This window comes from Columba livia, chromosome 2 (genome assembly GCF_036013475.1).
Source record: "Columba livia isolate bColLiv1 breed racing homer chromosome 2, bColLiv1.pat.W.v2, whole genome shotgun sequence".
NCBI classification, from domain to species: domain Eukaryota; kingdom Metazoa; phylum Chordata; class Aves; order Columbiformes; family Columbidae; genus Columba; species Columba livia.
The window spans coordinates 106,995,834-107,020,098 of NC_088603.1; the positions used below are offsets into that span (position 1 = coordinate 106,995,834).

Consider the following 24,265-nt stretch of genomic DNA (forward strand, 5'->3'; position numbering starts at 1 on the left):
AATAGTTTTCATCTCAGGAAAGCTTCTACAAGGTCAGATGCTAATCAAGGAAAATGAATACTCTGTTCCAGATTCAGCAGTGCCTAATAACAGGCAGGTAGTTCTTGTGATTTACACAGGCCTGTGTCCTTCAAGTTAAGAGGTCATCAAAGTACTTACAGGTTCAAGGCAAAAGTTTTCAACCAGCTTGTCAGATTCAGCTTTCCAAACTAAAGCACAGCAGTAAGTGACACTCACATAACAGTTACCAAATGTCTCTGTGCTCCTCACACAACTAGTCTATCAGATTAAACTTATACAGACAGTAGACTGCCTGCTATCAGGAAAATCTATTCCTGCACACCAATCTCGAGTTCTCAGCTACATTAAGAACATGCACCATAAGCTTCTCCATAGCAGTAACACTTAGCCAAATAAAAAGTTTTTTTTAAAAAATATTTTATTAGGAAAAAAAAAAAAAATCAACCAAAGTTATTCAATAAACAACTGTACAAAACATATTTCTTTGGACAATTTGTGGAAGTTACCTCAATTTCTTTAGCTACCCACACAAGTGAAACGAATTTTCTTTAAATAAAGCATTTATGTACACGACAAATTAAGCTGCTGTTGCTCAGCAATTATTATGTAATCACCTTGTCAAGGGATTTCTGAGACTGCACATGTGACTTACAGGAGTATTCAAAACTGATCAGAAGAGCGCAGGTGGAAGACCGCTGCCAAAAAGTAAGCGCCAAGAACTTGGTATTTTCCATTGTGAAGAAGTATCTGTGGAACTGTTGCTCTGCAACAAAACCAGAAAAATTCTTTAAGTTTTAAATAATGATTATGCAATAGTATCTCTGGCACATGCACTAAGATAATGAGCAGCATTTCAAGTGTATCATTGTGGGTTGCTTTAGAGAAAAGTACTGTAACATTGAACTTGGTCAAACCTCTATGCAATTTTCCCCCACACCTGTCAAACAATCAGACTGAGGCTGAGGTTTGGCTTTTCAGGTGGGGAAATTCTCAGTGGGACTTTTAATCAAAATGTATCTTGAATTTGGTGTATCCTTGATGACCAAGGGCCAAAACAAACCCAACCCATACATTTTTAACTTTTCTAGAATTCAGCTGAGTAACATTTTTATGTTCTGGATTGAAGAAAAATGAAAATAATGGATATAAAATATGAAAGCAAGACCTCTAGACAAAACAGCACTTACTTCACTTTTAATTAGCTGGAGCCATTCATTAAGATAGTTAACAAGTGCAAACGCATCAGGGATGTTGTCCCCTTCTGAGCAGAATTTCAGAAGAACTGCCATCTGGATTCCTTTTGAACAGCTGCAACAAAAATGAGCAGGCATTTATATTTCTTTTCTAAATCCAGAACAATTATATTTATGCATTAAGAACAACAACAATCTGCATATAGCTTGTTAAAGAAAAAATTTATATATATATATATATATATATATATATATATATATATATGCCTATTTTTTTTTTTCTTTCCTCTCCATACTTTCTTGTTTGCATTTTTAGACTTCATGTTCTTTTTCATAGTTTTGAATTTCTTCTCTGCACTGTGAGGCATGAATCCTAGATCATGGAAGAGTTACTCAGGGCCTCTTCTACATACTCAGTTTGCATTTTTGTGCTGGTGAGCAATTTACACTGATCTTTTGATACAATCACTCTTTATCATTCTGTGTGTTTCAAACAGTAGTTTTGAAGGCTGCATATCACTAATTTACTCACAACATTCCGTTTTTTTCATTTAGATATTAAGCTTGCTATTATTTTTTTTCCTGGAGTCTTGGGAGGTCTCTTCTTTTGCTTTTATATATTGTCTCCATACTGCAGTCAGTATAAAGGTAAGCATGATATTAGTAACTCTCCTGCGGTTGGATGCAACAGTTTATACAGGTGTCAAAAACAATAAGTAAAAAAGTGAATCTTCTACCTCACACTCACAAAACAAACACCTTTTGCAGAGCTAACACAGTCTTACCATAATGAGCGAGTATTACAGTCCAAAATTTGAAACTCAGATATGCTTTTGGCACTACTACTGATGCATATACCTTTTAACAAAAATCCCCCTCATTCTTAGTGCTCAGAATTTTTTTTTAATACCTGATGATGCAACTATTTGTCATGGGAAACAGTTTAGGTTAAATATCACAGGTACAGGAATTTTACTATTTCCAAATTGTGATTTGCATCAAATCAGGTACCAGATAAATAATGATCTTAATTGTAAAGGCTTTATTATATTCCTTTAGCCCATTCACTTATATTTTTATATTTTAGCCTTATGATGCAGAATTTTTTTTTCCCCTCTTGATTTCAGGATTGATGTGGAAGAAGTTCCATTACTATAAAACCCTTTTCTATAAAAAGATGGACATTTCCTGTAACACAGCAGTTTAAAACATAATTTTACCCATGCACTAAAACCAAGTGTTCTGTTATCTTTCTGTGCTTATCTTTAGGCAACTCACCTCTCAGTAAACAACAGTTTTGTGATGCCACCTCCAGGAATATGTAAAACTTTTTCTGTATCATTTATTCCAGGGTAAGCTGCTACTTTTTCCATTTCTTTCCAGTTTAGCTCCTGCATAAGGCCTCCAACTGCTTTCTCAAGATCAGGTGTAAGTAGGTAGCGTAGTGGTGTCCTACAAACAAATCAAGAATACATGTGACAGAAAGAAGCAAGCATTGAGGACCTCACACCTGCAATGAAGAATCGTACTGATATCTCCTTCCTCCTCAAATCAAATTTAAAAAGTAGACTGTGGCCTCAAAATAGTATAAACTACTCAACTTTCTGCCACAAACAGAACTAAGGTACCCTCATTTTAGAGGCTCAAATAACTGGCAAGTACCAGATACCCAAGCACATATGTAGGAGAACTGCTTACAGCTGTTAAAAAGATTTACAAATAAAAAGTGCTTTTTATTTCTTCAGATAGGAGGTGATTAATTTCTAGTTAGGGTAAACTTGGCCTTCACCATAATATATTATTTTTAAGAAGCTCACACTACAAATATATGCAGGCTTCAGTCAAGTCTAAGTATTTTCCCACTACGCTTACGCTTTAGTGAATCTGCTGTAAGAGTTATTCTGTGGTGCTGGGGTGGGGGTTAAATCACCACAACTTATGACTCAGACCGCACTGAATAACTATCAGTCCCTCTCATTTGATTCCATGTTAGCTGGCCATTCTGCAACTGTATGGAAGTATCACGGGTAACTACATCTGGGATGTGTGTGAACCCAAATCTCTAAGGCCCTGCACATTTATACAGCCTGAGGATAACAACTGATCTCTTGCAAAAATACTCATTTTTGTTTATTTTTGTTAAAGCACCGACTATGATGTCTTCAATCAGCAAGTAATGTTTGTTGTTTAATGGGATAATATAAAAATACATAGTCTAAACCTTCCAGTTGCCCCTCACCAAATATTGACAACTTCCTATATTAAAGAAAACCTTAAAAATGCAGAATAATGACAAAGAGGCAAGAAACTAACCAATATTCTAATTAATTGTTAAAAATCTAATCTGTGACCTGTATGTTAGCAACTAAACCCTGACATTGCTTACAACCACAAGAAATTAAGAAAACTGAGGTTCTGTTGCCTGACAGTGCAGGCCAAGTGCAATTTTTTTACAGCTTATTATTTGCTTACTTTCTATAGTAATAACCAACAAAGTCCACTGATGAGCCCTGTATAATGTGTTTTAATAGTATATTGAGTATTTTATGACCTATGTACACAGCAAAGCAAAAGAACCCTGCCCTACTGAACAGTACTCAGTAGAGGGAAATACGTCACTTAGTCAAAAAGCACAGAAACATTAATTAGGTCTTTCAATGACACAAACATACCCAAGAAGTTGCTCGTCATCACGCTGGTATGCATGGCTGCTAGACAGAAGAACGACTCTGGCACATTTGCTGCTTTTCACCCAAGAAAGAAGAGTTTGACAGAAGGGCCTGTACTTGTTCTTCATGCAAAGACAGATTAAAATGTGAAAAAAACATTGTGTCAATTTAAAAAAAGCCAAAAGCCAACAACACTAGGTGTTATATAGAATGTTTAGCAGTTGTGTAAATTTTTCTTCATATCCATTTATTCTTCAGCTTCAGATACATTTTTAAAAAGCAGAGGACTGCTCTGGTTGTTCACTTAAAACTACACATATAATGACAAAAATTAGCAATAAGACCATGTTAACAACAATAGTACCCCCTGTTTTGTGTGCCATTAACGCCAATGGAAAAAGCTTTAGAGTAAGATGGGATAGTAGGAACACAAAGTATTTTGCTAAAAACTGCAGCATAGATTTCTTCTGGTATAGTATTCTGCTTATTTTAAATTACAGCCACTGTCTGGATGATAAGTAATTCCAAATTCTTCATTTTTTACATAATGAACATAGTTCAAATTAATATAGAACACTACAAAATAATTAAATTGGCATGACATAAAAAATTAAGCTATTACAATAAAAGACAAAAACACAAAGTCAGTTTTTATAGCTAAAATTGTATCAACTGCAGAAGGTGTTATAGCACAAATTAGAAAAATATTTTGCTCTCTTTCAGTCTGTGGGTTTTTTCCAAGTTTTATAATGTGGCATAGTTCTTCTAGTTTTGTTTGTTTAGTCTGGTCTAATGTCTTAAAATTTACCTAGGCCACTTAAACTATTTTCCAGCAGAACTATCCAAACTGAATAGTGAAGTAAGAACAATCAATGAACATACATACCTTTATAAAAGGTGATCTGATCTGCAGAACTACAAGTTTCTTTGAAGGCAATGAATACACTAGAAGAAGAAGTAGTAATTAAATTTTGTAAGGAGAAAGCAAGAAATAGATTTTGGCTTAGAAGTATCCAGATTTATCCGATTTACAAAGCTGAGGATAGTACACCTTTCAACTATCAATTCATACAGGAAAGCTTCACAATATCCAGAGTGTTAAAAATACATATTTTTGAGCATTGTCTTCACTAGATTTAATTTCACTTGTCATAAATTCAAACAATTGAATGAAGAAAAATATATTAAGTTCTGCCTCTCATAATGATTAAGACAATCTCTTTATACAGCTTTTCAAAGATTATGACAAATCATTTGGAGATTTCCATTATTTAAGACGGGGGAAAAAAGATGCAATGCAACAGTCAATATAGGGAAAGAATCCTGAGAATTTGAAGCGGGAGAAATACCACAGAAGGAAAAGGCAAACAGAAGGACAGAAGGAAGCATAAATATCTATCTACACCAGAAGTCCAGCTTGCATTCCAGCAGTTTACTACAAGTACATGTACACTTGATGTTGCTTTGGTGAAAACCTGCAGATCATTTTGGCTGCACTGTAATATGGTCAAGAGTCAATATTTCTTAGTGGTTCCATATGTCAAATCGGTTATCCAAAATAACAATCGTAACACTTTGCAAAGTGTACATACATTCTTATCTGTAAGTTACTGAAGTTATTACTGACCTTAGTTTAAACACTGTTCATGTATGCAAAACACAACAACAACAACAAAGTGTGACACTCTTGCACCTTATGCAGCTGGCAAATATCTTCAGCATTCAACACCCACCTTCAGCATTTATACTCAGCTCTGTTGAGTTTTCTTCTGCTGTTGCATATGGATTATTTCCAACCATCGGCACCAGGCAATCAGTGTAGAAATAACCAACTTTAGTCATGTTGAGTGTGGAAATCACTAGATCTACTGCCAGCTGACCAACATTTCCCACTGACACTGCTGGCTGAAGTAAGAAAAGTTACTGAATTACAGCGTGTTTTATGGACAACACAATATGGTCTTCAAAGAGTGGAAGTTTAAACTACTACATTCCTTGACAAACATGATTTCTAAAAGTGGCTGCTCATTATTTGACAAAGGTGACTATTTCTTACCAGATTATTAATACACACCTTGGCCCCGTCCCACAAAAACATCCCGGCCACATCTGTGAATAAACCCATCGCATTGTACACTTAAATAAAGGCTTGGAAGCCTGTCTCCTCCCTGTCTTTTTTTTGACACAGAGGAGACCAAAGTCACTCAAACCACTAAAGCTGAGATTGGTGGCCCTCAGGTGACACCTAATGGTAATGTTGATATTACACTTTAAAGCTATAAGCCTGTAAATAGACCTATGTACAAGAGGATAATAATGCTAAGGGTCATCTTGGATTCATTTCATAGGAATCGCCATGGGTTATCACCTATCAGGGCAGCCACTGACCTAATCTCATGGCACAGAAAGAGAAATTCAAGAATTCGTGTCCTGTAGACAGAAACAAATACTGGAAGACCACGACAAATTTTTTGTTGCTTCCCTCTAATTTATAAGCAGCTGCATTTCTAGGTATTTCTGCTGCCACCAATTGTGGAAATATCAAATTTGATGCTGATAAGCTCACGGTGAAAGAGAACCTAACATTACTTAAGAAGTTGTCATTAAAAACTGGCTGGTACTCAACAGCCTGTTACTCCCAAAGAAAACAGCAGTGATCTATTTCCTGTGGCCAGTCAGCTGATCTGCAATGACTTCCCGTGCCGCCTGCAGAGTCATTACAAGCTGTGCAGCCCTCAGTGAGAGGTGATAAGCTTACCTTTAAGTAATACAGTTAAGGGACTCACTAACAGGAAAAATAATGGTTTGCTACTTCGTAGCCTGCCCTGGAACTCTTACCCCACAATAACCAATGTAAGCTCAGGTTAGGTTAGGTTATCCTAAATTGATTTCATACCATGTACGAAGGTGATTAAAACACTTCCTAAAACAATGCTAATCGGAGTTTAAATATAGCAAAAATGAGATTTTTTTTTCATTAAAAACATATATATATATGGCATCTAAGTGAAAAAATACACTTTTATTCCAGTGCCAACCCACAGATGCCGCAAATTCTGTGAGACGACATACAGCACTTTAATCTTAGAGTGAAAGCATGTAGCTATAGCTCAGCACATAATGTTCCCCTTGACGAGCAGAAAAGGACGGGCTGAGGAAGGAGAAATCGAGGGAAACGGAAGAGAGCGCATTAAGCTCTGCTGGAAACAGCGCTGGGAAGGACCCCTGAAAATCCGCCTCTTTCACTCAGCAAAACACCCAATACACACACGGGCACAGCAGCCGCCTGCCCAGCGCCTCTTCGCTTTCCCTCATGCAAGTGCCAGGGGCGACCCCCAAGCAGAGCAGAGAGAGACGAAAGTGCCCAAGCCCTCCTGCCCCACAGATGCAGGCGATCCAGGAAGACAGGCCCCTGCCCACACCCCACGGAGCGGAGAGGAGCGCTCAGCTCCGGGGTGCCCTCTTGGGGCGGCGCCCCCCCAAACCCATCGAGACGGGGAGAGGGGAGAAGAAACAGGCGCACAACCTACCATGAGCAGAGTGAAGCCTTTAAAGTCGGAGCTGGCGGAGCCCCCGCCACGGTCGCAAGGAACAAACATGCCGGCGGCGAAGGAGGGAAGAGGAGACAGGAAGCAACGGCCGCGTCTCCCCTTTCCTCAGCGGGGCGGGGAGTAACGGCCGCCGTCGCTCGCGCTGCGCCCCCCAGCGGGCGAGGCGGCGGCCGCGCCCCGGGCGGTTACGCCGTCGCTCGCGCGCGTTGGAAAGGCCGTTGGGGGCCCCCTCCCCGCTGCTGCTGCCGGAGTGGGAAGTGACTCGTCCCCGCTCTTGCTATGGCGCTGCCGCCGGAGAAAGCCTCCGAGCTGAAGCAGATCATCCACCAGCAGCTGGTCAAGGTGGGGGTGTCTGCGCGGTAGAGCGGCGGAGCGACTTCTCCTGTCGCAGGGGGAGGGGTGGCCTGGTCGGGCTTTGCTGTTCCCCGTGCCGGCGGTGCGGAGCCCCGGCCCCTGGCGGCAGCAGTGCCCGCTCGCTCCCTCCCTGCCCGTTCTTTGCTTTGTTTTCTCTACTTCAGCAGCTTCAGGTGGTTCCCAGGAGCCATTCGCGCCCTCTTGCACAACGGCCAGCGGCGGTTCGCGCTCCTGTCTGATCCTTGCCCCGCTTTGCGGCCTTTTCCTCGCCGTCTCCTACCGCCCCCGCTCCCCGCCCTCATCTCTGCTTTCCTGGCTCCCGGAGAGATGAAGCTGAGGTCCCTGCCGCCCTGTCCGCTCCTCCTCTTGCTGCTCTCTCGCTCCGTGTCGCTGCCCTGGTCAGGGCAGGGAGAGGCCCGCGGCACTGGCGGCTGAGTCGGGGAGTCGGAACCCTGAGACCGAGGCTTTTTGGTGTTTTTGGTTCCTTTTTCACAGAATGGTTGGGATTGGAAGGGACCTCTGGAGGTCATCTAGTCCAAACCACCTGCTAAAGCAGGTTCACCCGAGTAGACTGCACAGGAATGTGTTCTTTGCTTGCTGCTTTTTGAGAGAAGTTATTGGGCTTGGATTGATGGGGAACTAAGTACAAATGCTTCAGCTCATGCGTCGCAAAGTATTGTAAGTCCCAGTGGCTGTGGGCCTAACATCCCTCAGTTTTGCAGATCCATGCATTTTAACAGCTGAGATGAAGGACAGAAATTCTGTTTTCCCTTTGAGCACAGGGGAAGCTTTCAATGGAGATTTCCTACTTCTGTGTCTTAAGTATAAAAGTGTACTTTTCCCCTTAAAAAATAAGAAACTATTATTCTAAAGATGAATCTTGAGGGAGACGAGATTAAAACAGTGACCATTTTATATTTGATGGATTTGCAGACCTTTTTATAAGGAGGCAAGTTCAAGGCAGGGAATGCTGTAAAGAGCAGTGAAAATGCTCAGGTTTGGTATGGTCATGATTTTTTAAACTGGTAGTTCTGAAAGGATGAATGTTTTTATGTAGTTATTTCTGTGTTCCTAGGAGTATATCTTTAGTCTTATTGAGTGACTGTTTAGTCATAGCTGCTACCATTTAAAGACCCCGTATTTGTAGCATATAGTGAATTTTCTTTCAGATGGATGTCCATGGCAGGATCAGAGAAGTTCTTGCTGAGACTATACGTGAAGAGTTAGCACCTGAGCATCAGCAGTTATCCACAGAAGATCTGATAAAAGCCTTAAGACAACGAGGAATCATTGATGATGTTATGAAGGAACTTAAATTTGTAACTGTAAGTAGCTTTTCAAGAGTGAAAATATTTTTGCTTTTCCTTCTTACTGACATGGTGTTTTGACAAAGTGAAAACTCTCTACTTCTAAAGGTTTGTAATGGCTTTACTGATTGGTGACATATCAGGAGCAGAACAGCTTAAGGCATTTGCTAAAAGTGGTTTGGTGATAATATTACATTGCAATTATTTGTTCTGTTTTGTTACATCTCAAGTAGGAGCATACCTGAGGAATGGCATTCAGGTGAAACTGAGGATTCTTTAATTTTTAGAAGGCTGTGGTAAGAGCACTGTTGCATCCCTTGATGCCTTAAAAAGTCTTAATTGTAATTTCAGGGTGTGAATGAAAGGGAGAGGACTTCAGCTCCAAAACCATCAACACATTTTGTTGACAGAGAACCACCAGTTTTGAAAAAAAGTATGTTGCTTGTTTATTTTAGTATTTGGATCATAGGTTTGAGAGAAATTTGAAGTGTATGAGTTTTTGAACTCTGAATTAGTGGTCCAGTATGAACTGCCATAAAGGTGGATGTTTTTCCTGCTTATCTACAGAAAGTAAATTTACGTAAGCAGCAGAAATTAAGTGTTGCATAAAATGTGAATTTTTTTAATGTCATTTATCTTACATTAAGATAACTTCCATACATTTTAAAATCACTTTCTTCTAAGCACTCATTTAAAAAAAGTTTATTTTTTGTTTTCTAGTCTTCTGTTAGTTAACTGATATTTAACATGCTTCTTAAGATCTGTTTGTAGTCTCTTCATTTTTATTGCTACGCTTTACAGCTAACATTGACCCAACACGGAGGTATCTTTACCTTCAGGTTTTGGGTGGAAAAGCTTTTCTGGAACACCTTCAGGAACCGGAGCCTCTGCCTGGCCAAATCTGTTCTACCTTCACCCTGTGTTTACATTTTCGAAATCAGCGCTTCCGTTCTAAACCTGTCCCGTGTGCCTGTGAGCCAGATTTTCATGACGGTTTTTTACTTGAGGTACACAAGGATAGCCTAGGTAAGGAATGTTGTGGGTCTAAGGCTGATGCTATTGGGATTTTTTTCTGACTTCAGAGTTATTACAAAATATATTTGATATTACTTACTGGCTTTCTTTCCTATTTTTTATCACATTTTCCTAAGGAAACCGATTACTGTATTAGGTTATGCCACTTGTAGATCATTCTCTACTCTTGCATCTTCTTTTCCACTCTAAAATAACTTTTGAATTTGACCCAGTTTATAATGGACAGTGAGATAATAGTCTCAGAGCTGGTAAGAGATACTAAGATGGCTGTGATTTTTCATGAACTTTGTGCTGACAGTTGAAGAAGTGTAACATAGATTTGTCATCAGATGGAAAGAAAATCTTTAGTGTGAGTTCAGTTTGCCTACCATTTGGCAAACACCTGCAGAAGTGTCAGTCATCCACAGCCTGTATTACTGTTATTTTGTTGGTAGCCAGGGAACACCGTAGGAACTAAGTGTGTTATGAAGAGACTTCCGGATTTGGTCTGAACCCTGTAGAAATCCAGGGTAGCTTATGGAATATCAGGTACCAGAGACAAAGCCAGAGTTATTGTAGTTGGACTTGGGGAAGGAAGTGAGTACACCACAAGTTCAAAGAAAACCAGACTTTTTAAATTCTGCTGCTCATGGAACAGTTTATATCATAGGGACAAGCTTAACTACGGAGAAATTTGTTTCCTAAATACTGATGTATAGTAAGTTCACCTGACACATTCCAACTTATTAAAAGAATATTTTTTCAATTGCTGTTACCTAATGGTGCTTTAATATTATTTATTTTCTTAATTGATAATTCCACCTTAATTTCTGTGCAACTGAACTGGTTACACTGGAGTACTCAACTACAGGAATCTTTTTATCTCCTCTGTAAATTAACTGTAATCTTTCTGTAGCTCTATCCTAAGCTGAATTTGATTTTTAAGATGGGATCATTGCTTATACTTCTGGATGTGAGATTTTTCTTAAAATGCAATGTATGTACTGAATGTAAATGCATACATTTTAATTTTGAGGACGACTTGGGATTATAATAATCTTGCTCTCTTATCTTGATTTTTAATAATGGCAGGTGAAGGAAGTAAAATGGTGGATGCAACCACTATGTTATCTATATGTGATCCAGTGCATATGGTCCTGATCAAAACAGACGCATTTGGTGAGACAACACTAGTCGCATCCTATTTCTTGGAGTGGCGATCTGTCTTGGCTGCAGAGAATGGCATAACAAATGTTGCTGTTGAACTCCTGGGTGTAGGTAAGGATAAATAATAAGGCTGTAATAGTGACTTGAAATAATAGATACTGAGCTTGCTCACAGGCTTAATGCAGTATTTATGATATAGTTTAATATTAATTGAACTCATAGATTACTATAAGGTATCCTTAGAAAATGTGTAGGAGACCAATGATCAGATTTTTCTGTTACTGAAATAATAAAAATGCGTATTCCAGATCCTGTGTAATAATGGTCCCTGTGTCTGGGAGCTCTCACTACTGATTTTCTGAAAAATCTGAATAAGTTGTCAAAACCAAACCAAACAAAAATCAACCAATTAATCTCCAGACCAGTGCACTGGAGAGTAAAATCCAGCTTGTGTGCCTTTCATAGCAAACTAGCAATTGCTGGAGGAAGTGATCTCTGCTGTGCTGCAGTTTATTCCAGTAGCTGGAAGCATGTTTTCTGACAGAGGGGCTGAAGAGCTCTGTGTAGGTAGTTAGCAGTTAGTATACATGTATATTTTTGTGTATCACTTGTTGCCACTCCCTGTTTTAGGAGTTCCACTCTAAGTTTTTTTGAATATTATGATTTAGTGGGTAAAGATTCGATCTAGGACTCAATCTATCATGACTTCTTATACTAGTTACCACAGTTTGGTCAAGTAGTAGCTGATGAATCGTTTGAGTATTTATCATAGTTTCTCTACCTCTTAGGTAGGTGAGCAGTTCTTGATTCAAAAGAGATTAAATGATACCTTAAATATTTTGAAGATTGGATAATATTACATAAGTTATTCCTGATTGTTATCACTATTACCTTTTTGTTTGTTTGTTTTGGTACAGTGTTTTATGCAGTGAATACAAATCTAGTAAGCTTATTTGCTAATATGTTTATTTCCTTCTGAAAATGCTGACTATTGCCAAAACTTCAGTAAGCAATAGGGATTTGGACAGTTTCTCAAATGGAGAGGTTTTTATTTATAATTACTTGGAAATGCATAACAAATAAGTTGAGTTTAATACTCAAAATGGGTGATGGGAGGAGTTCAATGTAATTACCATCAGATTTTTTCCAAGTAATAAAGTAGTGATCCAGTAAATCTAGTGCTGTTTCTTCTTTTATGAAGTTTTGTCATTGTGAAAAATGCATCAAGAACATTGAAGTATGCTGCCACCTCAGATAAATAGACAAACTACTATGTGAGGCTTCTGTTGCTTGTATTGATTGTAAACCCATCTCTCTGGTTTTTAATGCTTCTTGTTCGTGGTGTAATTCTAAATTTTCAGCATTATGCAACAACATTAGAGTTTTGGTGTTTTGTGGTTTGTTTGTCCTTTTTTTAAAGTTGTTTATTTGCGTGGCATTCTGGGTCTGTCATAATAAACTGTATCTTAAGAAAGATGAACTTCACTTATTTCCAACTAGTTAGGTTTGATCTACTTGTATAGTCACTAGGAATAGGTACTTTCACAGTGTGTGATTCTTCTACTCTATTTTAGATGCCCATTCTAGACATTTCTAGAATGCCATTCATCTCATATATCCTGGTACTGGCTGCAAAGAGGGCACTGGATAATTATCTCAGATCTAGATGTCTGCTTTTTTGTTTTGGTTATGCTTTCTTACAGCCTCTTTTGAGTTTGAATTCAAATAAAGGTTCTTATTTTGCATATATTTAAAGAAGTTTAGTGGTTTTTTTGTGATTACATAGCTAAAATATTTATTTTAATTATTTACTCCTGCCTGGCTGACCTGTCCTAAGTAAAAATGAATTTGAGATAACTGATCAGAATTTATTTTGGTTCAAAGGTACAGAATCAAAGGTTTCTGTTGGGGTTTTAAACATCAGACTGGAAATGTATCCACAGCTTAATAAGACGCTGTCTCCAGAAGTAACTAATACTCAAGTAAGTAGTTTTGGGAAGGGCTTTTATTGGGGGGGAGCTCAGTACAGAATACCTTATGTACTTGTTGAGAACTGTGGTATTTTGAATGTTTGATATTTTTTCCCATTGCATTTAAATATAATTAGCTTTTTTTAAACTGCTTTGTTTATACTGAACATTATCTGAAATATTACTTTAGTAGTTTTCCTACTTACCTGTATCAAAACTTGAGAAGAAAAATAAGAAAGATGCAATATACCTAATTCTCTTCAGGTACTATATGTTTTCTTGCTCTCTCTCCCATTTGAAATAATAACTTCAGGTCATCTATTCTGTCATTAAAAGCACATCAAAAGCTGAGCAATCCTTCTGTATAGAAATACATCACTTAAGATGAACACTACTTCAGTGAAGCTTGATATGTGAGCCTACAAACAAGAAACGTAACTTGAAGGTTTTTTTAACTGGATTTTAAATTAAAAATACTGCTCTTCAGCACTTGCACAGCACACTAAATATTCAGCTTTATTTTACAGAGACCCCATTTGGTGTTAATCTACTTATTGATTATGCTGGGTTTTTTTCCTGTTTGGAATTAATATGTGTGTGATTGGTTATGTTTTTCTTACATGCAGTTTGCTTTGGAACGTCAGAAAACAGCAGAAAAAGAACGGTTATTTCTTGTATATGCTAAACAGTGGTGGAGAGAGTACCTACAGATAAGGCCTACACACAATGTAAGGCTGGTAAAGATTTTTGCACAGGTTTGTAAATTTTACAAATAGACCAATCCTTCCTTTAAGTCATCTTTTTAGATGTATTTTTAAGTTTATGTATATATAGAATCTGTATAGATTTATGATATTACATTTACTTCAGAGCTACATGCAAAAAAAGAAATTTGTAAGGACTGAACTTCTAGATGTATATTGAGGCTCAACAACATGATGCAGAAAAAACGGTTGCTCCAATGTTTTCTGATGCATGAGGTGATAAAAAAAGTCTGTTTAGTCTTTTTCTTGAATACTCACAAATGGCAAAGACTTAAGTGATCTCTGCAAACTATTTCAAACAAGTTTTATACAAGATAAAACAGTTATAAAAAATGAACTTAATTAGAGCTGTTAGAACATATCCACACAATATTTAACTTGTGTCGTCTGTAAAGCAATCTGTCTGCTTAATGTTACATACTAGCTACAGACATAATTACTGTAGGCTAATAAACTACTACGCATCAGTTGCTCCTTGCTAACTATCCCTCAGTAAAAGGAATAGTATGACTCTGTGCTTTTTTTAGTGCCATTAATTTATCTTGCGTGGTTGCAATTTTCCTAGCACAGATAATGAGCAGTAGCTTATTATTTCAAAGTAACTTCCCAAGGTGATTCCTGCCTACTCTTTCTTTTCAGTACAGTATTAATAGCAGCTTCCATTCTAGATGTACCATCTGTTCATTAGTGATGGGAACTTCCAAATAAGGATGTGGTGGGTCAATCCTAGCCAGCAGCTGAGCCCCCTCCCAGTCACTCTCTCATTCCACCTCAGCAGAAGCGAGAAGAGAATTGAAAGGGCAAAAGTGAGGAAAAACTCATGGGTTGAGATGAAGACAGTTTAATGAGTGAAGGAAAGAAAGGAACAGGGGGAAAAGGTGATGATGCAAAGACAATCATTCACCACCTCCCACCACCTTCCACTAGCAGGCTGGTGCCCAGCAAGTCTCCAAGCACGGGCTAATTTAGAAAGTCTGTTCTTCACGTCCGCCAGTTCTATTGCTGAACATGATGTTGTGTGGCATGGGATATCCCTTTGGTCAGTTCAGGTTAGCTGTCCTGGGTGTGTCCCCTCCCAGCCTCTTGTCCACCCCGAAATTAGTCCATGTTGGGGCAGAATGAGAATCAGAGGCGGCCTTTATACTGTGCAGGCACTGCTCAGCAATAGCTAAAATATTGGTGTGTTATCAACACAAATCTAAAATTAAGCACCATAGAGGCTGCTATGTAGAAAATTAACTGCATCCCAGCCAGACTCAATACAAAGGCATAAGGTTTACAGGGTGGGGTTTGTAGAGAAACAAAATATATAATTAAATAAATATATAATTAAATTGGGAATTGTAGAACTGGGAGATTGGTTGGGAATGTGAGGTTAAAATGGGACTCCTACTATTTTGAGAATAAAGCAATGTGTGAATTAATGGTATTCCACTTTATGCACCCACAAAACTACAATAGGCTTGGGAAGAAGGTTGGAGGGAAGAGTTTGTGGTTAGGATTGGAGGACTAGGTTCTTTGTTACAGAACAGTATAGAAACCGGCAGCCCTCAGAACACTATAGGAGCTAGGCCCCCTGCTAGTTCAGTACCTATAGAAAGCTTACATTGATTCTCTGGCTGGCCACAGCAAATCTTAGTAAAGCTAACCCTAATGGCCTTTCTCATTTCTGGGAGCGGAAGTGAGATTATGAGAATTGTTTGATAGTGTAGTTACCAGGCAGCTTTGTAGGGATAATGCAGAAGCATGCATTACCTTCATAAAACTATATTAAGTAAATAATTAATCCTTCTTGTGATTTTTTTTTCCTTGCTTTCTAGCTGTGAAATAATTTACCACAGGATTCAGTCAGCTTCACATAAATGGTGCTTTTCTTACACTAGCTCACTGAAAAAGTGTAAGAAAGCCTTAACAGGGCAATATGTGACAACAGTAAAAAATATGAGACCATGATTTCCTGAAGCTGGAGATATTTAAAAGACTTTATCCCTTTTTGAAATGTACAAACATAAAAGTACAAGTTTAGCACAGTGAGGAAGAGTTTTATACTGTTTGAAGTATTTTTAGTAGTTGATAATCATATTTCCCTGCAGCACGTAATAAAACAGACCTTTTCCAGTCATCTTATTTTTTCTTTTTTTCCAAGAAATTAGAAATTCTTACTACTCTTGTAATTTTTATATATCTGATGACAGCACTGTGAGTATATTGTTTCTTGCTGTTATGACAAGAGGTAAAGAGTATTCAAATTCAGAAGCAAATATATACCTTTTAAACTCTCAAACCAGCAGCTGAGAGTGGCTGTGTTTTGGGGTTAGTTGTGAGTTTTGGTGGGTGGATGATTTTTTGGAGGTTTTTTTTTTGTTTGATTTGGGCTTTTTCTTTGGATGTGGGGTGTTTGGCTGGTGGGTTTTCGGTTTGGGTTTTTTTGTTTGATGTGAATATAGAAATTGACGGTGAATGGGGCATGAACCATTTAAGGAAATTAAGTTCAACCTGTACTACTCAAGGTATTTGAACTTTTAGTCTAGAGTGTCCTCTGGTGACAGAGGCAGCGGAAAAATCTAACTGTAAAGTCACTCCATACGAATTGCCTTAATGGTCTTGTGTCTTAATTCTAGAAGGATTTTTGTGTCTTAACATTTTTCAGTGATATTTATTTCAGGGATAATAAATTCTGTACCAAAAAAGACAGTTTAAGTTAAGATGAATCTTTTGTAACATTTGCATGTCTGGCAAATAAACGTATTTTATATGTTCAGGATGAAAATGGAGTAAACCATCCAGTATGTTCATATATCAGACCACTTCGAGCAGGCCGGTTACTAGACACTCCCAGACAAGCAGCGCGATTTGTCAGTGTCCTGGGTTATGAAAGAGCTCCTGTCATCGGAGGAGGTGGTGGCAAACAAGAACAGTGGTGCACCCTTCTTGCTTTTTTGTGTAGAAACAAGGTATGTGAAAAGGACTTTGTGTGACACAAGAGAGTTGGTATGATATTCTAGTAGAAGTCAGTAATTTAAAACAGGCTGCAAATACATTGATTAAATAGAATTTGGAGAATTCTTTTACAATAACTTGCTTAAGACCTTTTTAAAGAGAAACAGGTGTTAAATAGTAGACAGATGGCTTTGGAGCAGACTTTCTTTACTGCCGTTGGGGCCCATTTGTTAATACATCACTTTGACAATGAGCTTGCTTTTGTTAATATGCTTTTCTAAGTTCCCATATCATTATTCAATGAGCCCCTCCTAGTGTGCAGGCCACTAATTTAAATTCTGGACTAATCCAGGAAAAGTTGGAAAAGTCACTTTTGAAAAACTGATTTTTTTTTTTTTTTTTTTTTTTTAGATGGGCTAAATTATACAGTCTTGCATTTATTTTTTTGCAAGATAGGGATTTTCACTAAAAGTTTCAACCTAGTTCTTAGTGATCCGACACTTGTATCATGTGACTATAATAAATGAAACAAATTATAATTCATCCTGGATTATAGCTCTTCTATTGTATTAATAAAAGTAATAGTGCTCTTTTTTTTATCTGTTTGGAGTGGTCAGCGCTTTTCATTGCCATGGAGATACTTCTGCATTCAAAAACAGTCTCACTGATGTGTTTAACATAAACAGATCTGTTCTTGGCAGCAGGAGCTGTATCCCAATTTTTAGACTTGTCACAAAGACTACACAGAGCAGACATTAGCTGTTGTCTCTGAGTGTCGCATGATGCATAGGTACCATTTACAGGCACCACTGGCTATGCACTGTTTTTCAGAGGGAGGTGCTGATCATGACTTTTGAGTTTGAGGATGTTGTGTTTGGAGACACATAGAAGGGGTTTCCTCCAAGGCAGAAGTGGAACACTGTGTAAGAAAATAGCTGAATTTAGCTCCCGATGCACCAGCTGTACTGTTATTAATTTTTTTGCAGAAAAGTGGTGCGGCATTATTAAATGAACACAGGTTCACCAGAAACTTATTGAAACTTTTCTTGATATTTCCCTTGTACATTATGGTAGGGGAGGATTGTTTTGTCTGTGTAATGAACAGATGCATCCAAGAACACTGAACTTTACGTTTTCAACAGTCTGAATAGTATTTGGCTAAAGAGCTGTACTGTTCTACTTCTGAATGCTGTGCTTTGTGTTATGAAGGCTTCATTGCATGAGGATTTTTGTTTCTTACCTTACAGCTAACACTTGTGAAGAACTTAAAAAGAGTGTTACACATCACATTCAGAAATTTATTTCTCTAAATTACCAATGGTAGCAATAAATTTATGAATGAAACTTTTTTTTTTCTTCTGGTTGAAGGGAAATGCAGCTACATATGACTTCTAGTTGTTACACAGATTGGTGGAGGTACATGTTTTACCTTTTTTAATTCCTGAACTTTGACAACACATCCAAGATAGTAAATTACAATAGAATTACATTTTATTGACTTCAGATTTCTGAACTGTGTGATAATACTGCATAATTTCTTATATCACCTCAGGTATTTGCCTTATGTACATTTTGGCTTTTAATTAGAATGCTAATTTTGTCTTTAAAGGTCAGTAGATTCTGGTTTTGAGTTACTTGAAGGTATCTTTGTAGTCATAAGAAATGTTTTCCAGTATTAATCATAAAGTATATTTGAATAAAAATATAAATAGTCTATTATTAGAACATACTAATATTTTAAAACAATATTTTCTATTGCAGGAAACTAAAACTTGTCAAGTTTAAACTTCTGACATGTGCTTTAGGTAAACAGGAGGAAAACACGACTTGTTAAATTATGATTAAGCAAATACCACTATTTCTTTAAGATTTGATCCATTCCTGATACTCAAACCAGCTTGCTAATGTTTACTGCCTAGGGTGACTGTGAAGATCATGCTAACCTCCTGTGCAGTCTTCTTCTTGGGTTTGGATTGGAAGCCTTTGTGTGTGTTGGAACAAAAGCAAAAGGAGTCCCCCACGCTTGGGTAATGACTTGTGGAACTGATGGAACAATCACTTTTTGGGAGAGCTTAACAGGACATAGGTGAGTAAAAGGAATATGAGAAAACTGAGCAATGTATATTGAGGTTTGCATGGGCTATTTTTGTTGCTGCTTTTTTTTTGTCTGTTTTTACACCCTGTCATGTAACTCAAGTAATCAAAGGCAAAAGTCTTTGAAGTTTTTTTTCTTTGTGCTGCTTTTTTTTTTTTTTTTAATGACTGGTTCAATGTAAGGTATAATATTTCGCCAGTTTGTAATATAGTTTTCAGTGGCTGTAATACAGTATAGGAGCTGTTCTGTGTCTTATGGCAGCTCATTACCACTGATCCTATTGCTGCCATCATTTGTAAAGGAGATGAAATCTGATGTGATTGTTTAGGAACTGTTGTGGTTTAACTCCAGCCAGTAACTAAACACCATGCAGCTGCTCCCTCACTCATCCCTCTGATGGGATGGGAGAGAGAATCAGAAGAGTAAAAATGAGAAAACTTGTGTGTTGAGGTAAAAACAGTTTATCAGCTAGAACTTTCTTTCTGCTTTCCTCAGCTATATATGCTGAGCATGATGCCATATGGTATGGAATATCTCTGGCAGTTGGGGTTACCTGTCCCATCTGTGTCCCCTCCCAACTTCTTGTGCACCCTCAGCCTACTTGCTGGTGGGGTGAAAAGCAGAAAAGGCCTTGACTTTGTGTAAGTTCTGTTCAGTAGTAACTGAAACATCCCAGTATTGTCAACACCGTTTCCAGCACAAATCCAAAACACAGCCACACGCTACCTACTATGAGGAAAATTAACTCTATCCCAGACAAAACCAGCACAGGAACCCGTATTTTTTTCTTATGTCATTTGTGAAATCAGTGTTACATTAGTTTTTTCCCCCTGCAGAAACCTCTGCAAGTTCTGAGATTCTCTCACTTGAGTCATTTTAGAAGGGCATATGTACCTGTTTTGTGTTCCAAAGCTTCTGGAACCTGTTTGTTAAAAATTCTTTATTTTCTTCTCATTCTGTCTGTTCTGTTGTTCAGGTGTGTAGAATGGTACTCAGTCTCAGTTTTTATATATATTTTTTTTAAAAGCCTCAAACTTTAATGAAAAGAACTTCCTCTTTAGTGATTATGTTCAGCACTGTGATCCATCCCGTCAGACTTAGTAGTGCTATTGGAAGCACTACTTTTGGAAACATAATTTTTGTAAGGTATAGCTTCAGGTTGCATTGGTAGAAGCACAGTGGGACTATGTATTTGAATATAAGACTTTTGGCTTTGTGGAAAGTGCTGATTAATATCCAGTGTTGCAAATAAGCAATTCTGTTTTGCCACTGTTTGTGTATCCTATGATTAGCATTTGAAGATGGCAGTATTTCTCCAAATGTGATGAATAGTGGAGGAAACTGTATGGGTGTATTGTTGTAGTTGCAAAATGTAATTGCTGTTGAATATCTGCTTGATTATTCAGCTTATTTTTCTACATTTAAACAAAACTTACAAAAGTGTATTATTTCATAGTATGTTATGCCTCCAAAATGTGTATAATTACTTTTATATAAATAAATTAATGCCATTTTAGGAAAAACAAATATGTTAGCAAACTTGGCTTACATTTTTGAAAGGAGAAATGGTGTGTATCTATTCCATTTGAATATTTGTACCTTGCCTTGAAGTAAAGTGTACTAATACGAAATGGAATGTTTTTTATTAGGTACATTCACAGACCTATCAACCCTGATGACCCTCCGCTAGTTGAACAGCCCAAGCCCCTGTATCCTTATCGCACGATAGGTTGTATTTTCAACCATCAGAAGTTCTTTGGAAACTGTCAGCCCACTGATGCTGTGGAGGTCTGTGTGTTTGACCTGCACGATGAATCTAAATGGAAACCCATGAGTGGAGAAGCAATAAAATCTGTATGTTCCCCTGGAGCAACATCTTCAGTTCCCCCTTTTCCTCCTCTGTGTGCTTCCACAATAGATGCTGCAGTAACAAGCAATGAGATAGAATTGCAGCTGAGAATACTTATCTCTGAACACAGAAAGGTAAATACTGTTTAAAGATTGTCATTGATCTGTTGCGGTAATAAAGGTACATGTTTTTACTGTATACTTGTTTTGGATAACCATTTGTTAGTTCACATACTGATATCTTTGCAATGTTTTCCATCAGCTTTTGCAGAAATCCTGTATGTGAAAAGTGAAATAACTGAAAAATTGTTTTGAAAGACTGTACTGAGCTAGCTCAGACGTTATAATTATTATTGCAGTGGTAATTTTGTAGCCTTGTGTGTGGGCTCTTCCCTGTACCCTGCCTTTGCCTCTCATTCTGGGTCTGTGATCTTCAGCTTACTGGCACCTGCGGACTTACCTATGAGTGGTCTGTCAAAGCTAGAAGGATCAAATCTGGTTGTCGATGGGCTTTGTCTATCTGTCACAAATGGTTTTGGTCCCTAGATAAAAGCAGGCTTTCAGCTTTTATAACCTTACTCTTGATTGCTTTAGAAAAATCAGAAGGTATTTCTGGAAGTAGGTTTCATCCTTTATCAGGATTTTTACAAGACGTAATGTGCCAGAAATTTTTGATCTTGTACTGGATATGAAGAAGATGGTATTTTAAATCCCTGTTAGCTTATGTCTGGTATAATTTTTTTTTTTTTTTTTTTTTTTTTTTTTTAAATCTCCTCACACAATGTTCAGCCTTTTGGGTGGCAGGTAATTTTCAGAGTATAAATCTCATGCAGTGCTGAACATGTGTGGTAGATTTTTCTACTCATCTGCACTTGTGGGATTGTAAGAGGAAGGTGCATGCATGTGTGTGTTTTGGGGAGCTGTTGGTCATTGCTTATTCAGAAGTGCATTTCCATGAGAAACATTAGAAGAATGTGAAGTGTATCTCAGTTGATCATTCCTGTATTTTTGCTGTGTATTTATGCAGTATCTTCCTATATTTCATGCAGAGATACTGTAGCTAAAACCTGTAGTTTCAACTCTGCTGGTCTTGTTTTAGTCTGGTAGTCTAACTTCATTTCTTGGTAAATGTTTGATATTTTGTTGATGTTGTTTGATTCATCTGGTTGGTGTGTGAATTAATATACAAATCTTATTGCTTCATGGATTTACTGCCATTAACTACAAATTAATGTTTTGTCATGGATTCATTTGAATCTATACAGTATATAGGCTTATTGATATCTTAATGTTCATTCTGCATGGTTGTCATCATTCTGTGACTTGCCTCACAGGACCTTGGCCTTTCTACTGTTTGGGATGACCATCTGTCCTACCTGTTGTCACCAGCATTAGCAGCCTATGAGCTCGAACGTACAACAAGCATTTCTGCAGGAAATGAAGAGTTTCAAGATGCTGTAAGAAGAGCAGTACCTGATGGTCACACATTTAAAGGATTTCCTATCCATTTTGTATACAGAAATGCCAGGAGAGCATTTGCCACGTGTCTTCGGTAAATATAAATATGTTCAAACCAAATAGTAATAATTATGAATTGCAACTGGGGTTTTTTTATAATGACATTTAAAGAAAATTAGCTTAAATTAGAACAGAAGGAAGAATTGTGTAGTATATGCAGTGTATCATGGGGTTCTGAGCTTCTATGTTACATTGGTGAGTTTGGTCATGATAGGCTTTTCATGGGTTAAAGAATGAGGAGTTAATTTTTCAGCACTTGTTAAAATTGATCAGAGGTGGTCTTGTTTTCTTCCAAGGCAACAGCCCCTGCACTATGAAAAAATATTGTTATTTATAATGACAGACTCATGACATTCGTTTGCGTGTTATCACATTTTAAATAACTGCACATATGTAATTGACAATTTTAATAACAGCTTAGTAATATCTGTTACTCTTGTTTTTCTGTCTGTCAAATAGGTCTCCTTTTTGTGAAGAAATAATATGCTGTAGGGGCGACCAAGTGCGACTTGCAGTTCGTGTACGAGTGTTTACATACCCTGAATCTGCATGTGCTGTTTGGATCATGTTTGCTTGTAAATACCGCTCTGTCCTTTAAAAAAACCCAGAATCATTCAGACTTTTTTAGATCTGCAGAATAATGTATGTGGTTATAAAATTATGCAATTAAAAACTAATATTGTATTTTACAGAAGTGCCACTGATTTTTGAATTCCCCTGCATGTGTATTGAAGAGGATTGTGTACACAGTAATCATTTTATTTATAAAGAGAATGTATGCTTATTTTTAATAAAAGTTACTTTTAATAATAATAGGAATGTGGGTCAAATTACTAAAATGTGTACATAAAATACTGGCTTTTCTTCTGCAGTTCTGCATTGGTGTCAGAATTCATTTAGAAAAAAAGTCTGTTTTCCTTCTTCAGGGTAAGAGACGGTGCTCTTCAAGTAGCGTTGCAAGCGTGCTTTGTGAGTGGCTGAGATCCAGAAATACTGAATTTTAAGCATATGTCCTTTCCAGGAATTTTGTATCTGCCTCTCTTGGACCTAGCAATAGCTTCTACATTCAGCTTCGAAGAAGAGTTCAGTTAGGTATAGGTAATCTGCTAATCTATGAATTTATTACCTTATGGATTTTAAAAATTCTTTTAACATTTAAAATTTAATTTGCCTGTTACTAAATTAAGTAGCTTTATTTAAATACTAGTTGTAACTTATTTGAGCAGTGCATGTTACACACATGTATGTTGCTGCAAGAGAGTGTTCAGAATAACCGAAAGTGAAATACAGGAGCTGACTTTTTAGAGCTTAGTGGGGCCTTTCCAGTGTGCTGTGCACTGTGTGTACGGAAGGGGACACTGCACAGTGCTGTCTTGTCATTTATGCACTTCGGTCTTTTCATATAAAGTGGATGCTGAGGGGAAATTTTAAATTTCATTTTGCATATGCTAGATAAAATTGTAGAATACCCAATTAAAAAAAAAAAGCATAGAAATGTTTATTTGATGTGAGTTTTATTTAGTCTCTACAGCTTGAAGCTGATTTTTCTGCATGCAGTGCCTATGGGCTTGGTAGGGGCTGGGGAACAAGCTGGTGCCAAGGGGGAGGCTTGGCCCTTCTGGTGCCTGAGGTGCTCAGGGACGGGAACCTCACTTCACAGCTGCTGGGAAGACCATTCCTTTTGTGACCCTTTCCAGACTGTGCTTGTTTAACTGTGTCCAGCCTCTCCCTTTTCCCTTGGTATCTCCTGCCTCGCTGCTGCATAAACGGAGATTTGCAGGAGGAAGAAGCTTTGTGCTGCGGGATGGAATATTGTGTCCAGTTCTGGGCCCCTCAGTTCCAGAAGGACAGGAA

General features: G+C 37.7%; 2 protein-coding genes across 3 annotated transcripts; one reads left to right on the forward strand and one right to left on the reverse strand.

Annotated features, from left to right (window-relative positions):
* Nucleotides 1-421: 421 nt before the first annotated feature.
* On the reverse strand, nucleotides 422-7,600 carry PSMG2 (proteasome assembly chaperone 2). Its single transcript, XM_005514026.4, has 7 exons — nucleotides 7,414-7,600; nucleotides 5,617-5,788; nucleotides 4,770-4,828; nucleotides 3,887-4,005; nucleotides 2,493-2,666; nucleotides 1,209-1,329; nucleotides 422-784 (listed from the first exon to the last, which is right to left on the reverse strand). Exons 1-7 carry the CDS (start codon nucleotides 7,480-7,482, stop codon nucleotides 692-694), a joined length of 807 nt encoding a protein of 268 aa, XP_005514083.2. The 5' UTR covers nucleotides 7,483-7,600; the 3' UTR covers nucleotides 422-691.
* An 18-nt stretch (nucleotides 7,601-7,618) lies between these two features.
* CEP76 (centrosomal protein 76) lies at nucleotides 7,619-23,224 on the forward strand. Of its 2 annotated transcripts, XM_005514028.3 has the most exons (12): nucleotides 7,619-7,776; nucleotides 8,958-9,113; nucleotides 9,447-9,528; nucleotides 9,897-10,121; nucleotides 11,202-11,387; nucleotides 13,161-13,258; nucleotides 13,873-14,001; nucleotides 16,773-16,964; nucleotides 18,870-19,036; nucleotides 20,695-21,028; nucleotides 22,228-22,445; nucleotides 22,871-23,224. In XM_005514028.3, the coding sequence occupies exons 1-12, from the start codon at nucleotides 7,714-7,716 to the stop codon at nucleotides 23,007-23,009; spliced, it is 1,989 nt and encodes a 662-aa protein (XP_005514085.2). In that variant the 5' UTR covers nucleotides 7,619-7,713; the 3' UTR covers nucleotides 23,010-23,224. The 2 variants fall into 2 exon arrangements, with proteins under 2 accessions (XP_005514085.2, XP_064909163.1); XM_065053091.1 differs by lacking the exon at nucleotides 9,897-10,121.
* Nucleotides 23,225-24,265: the final 1,041 nt, after the last annotated feature.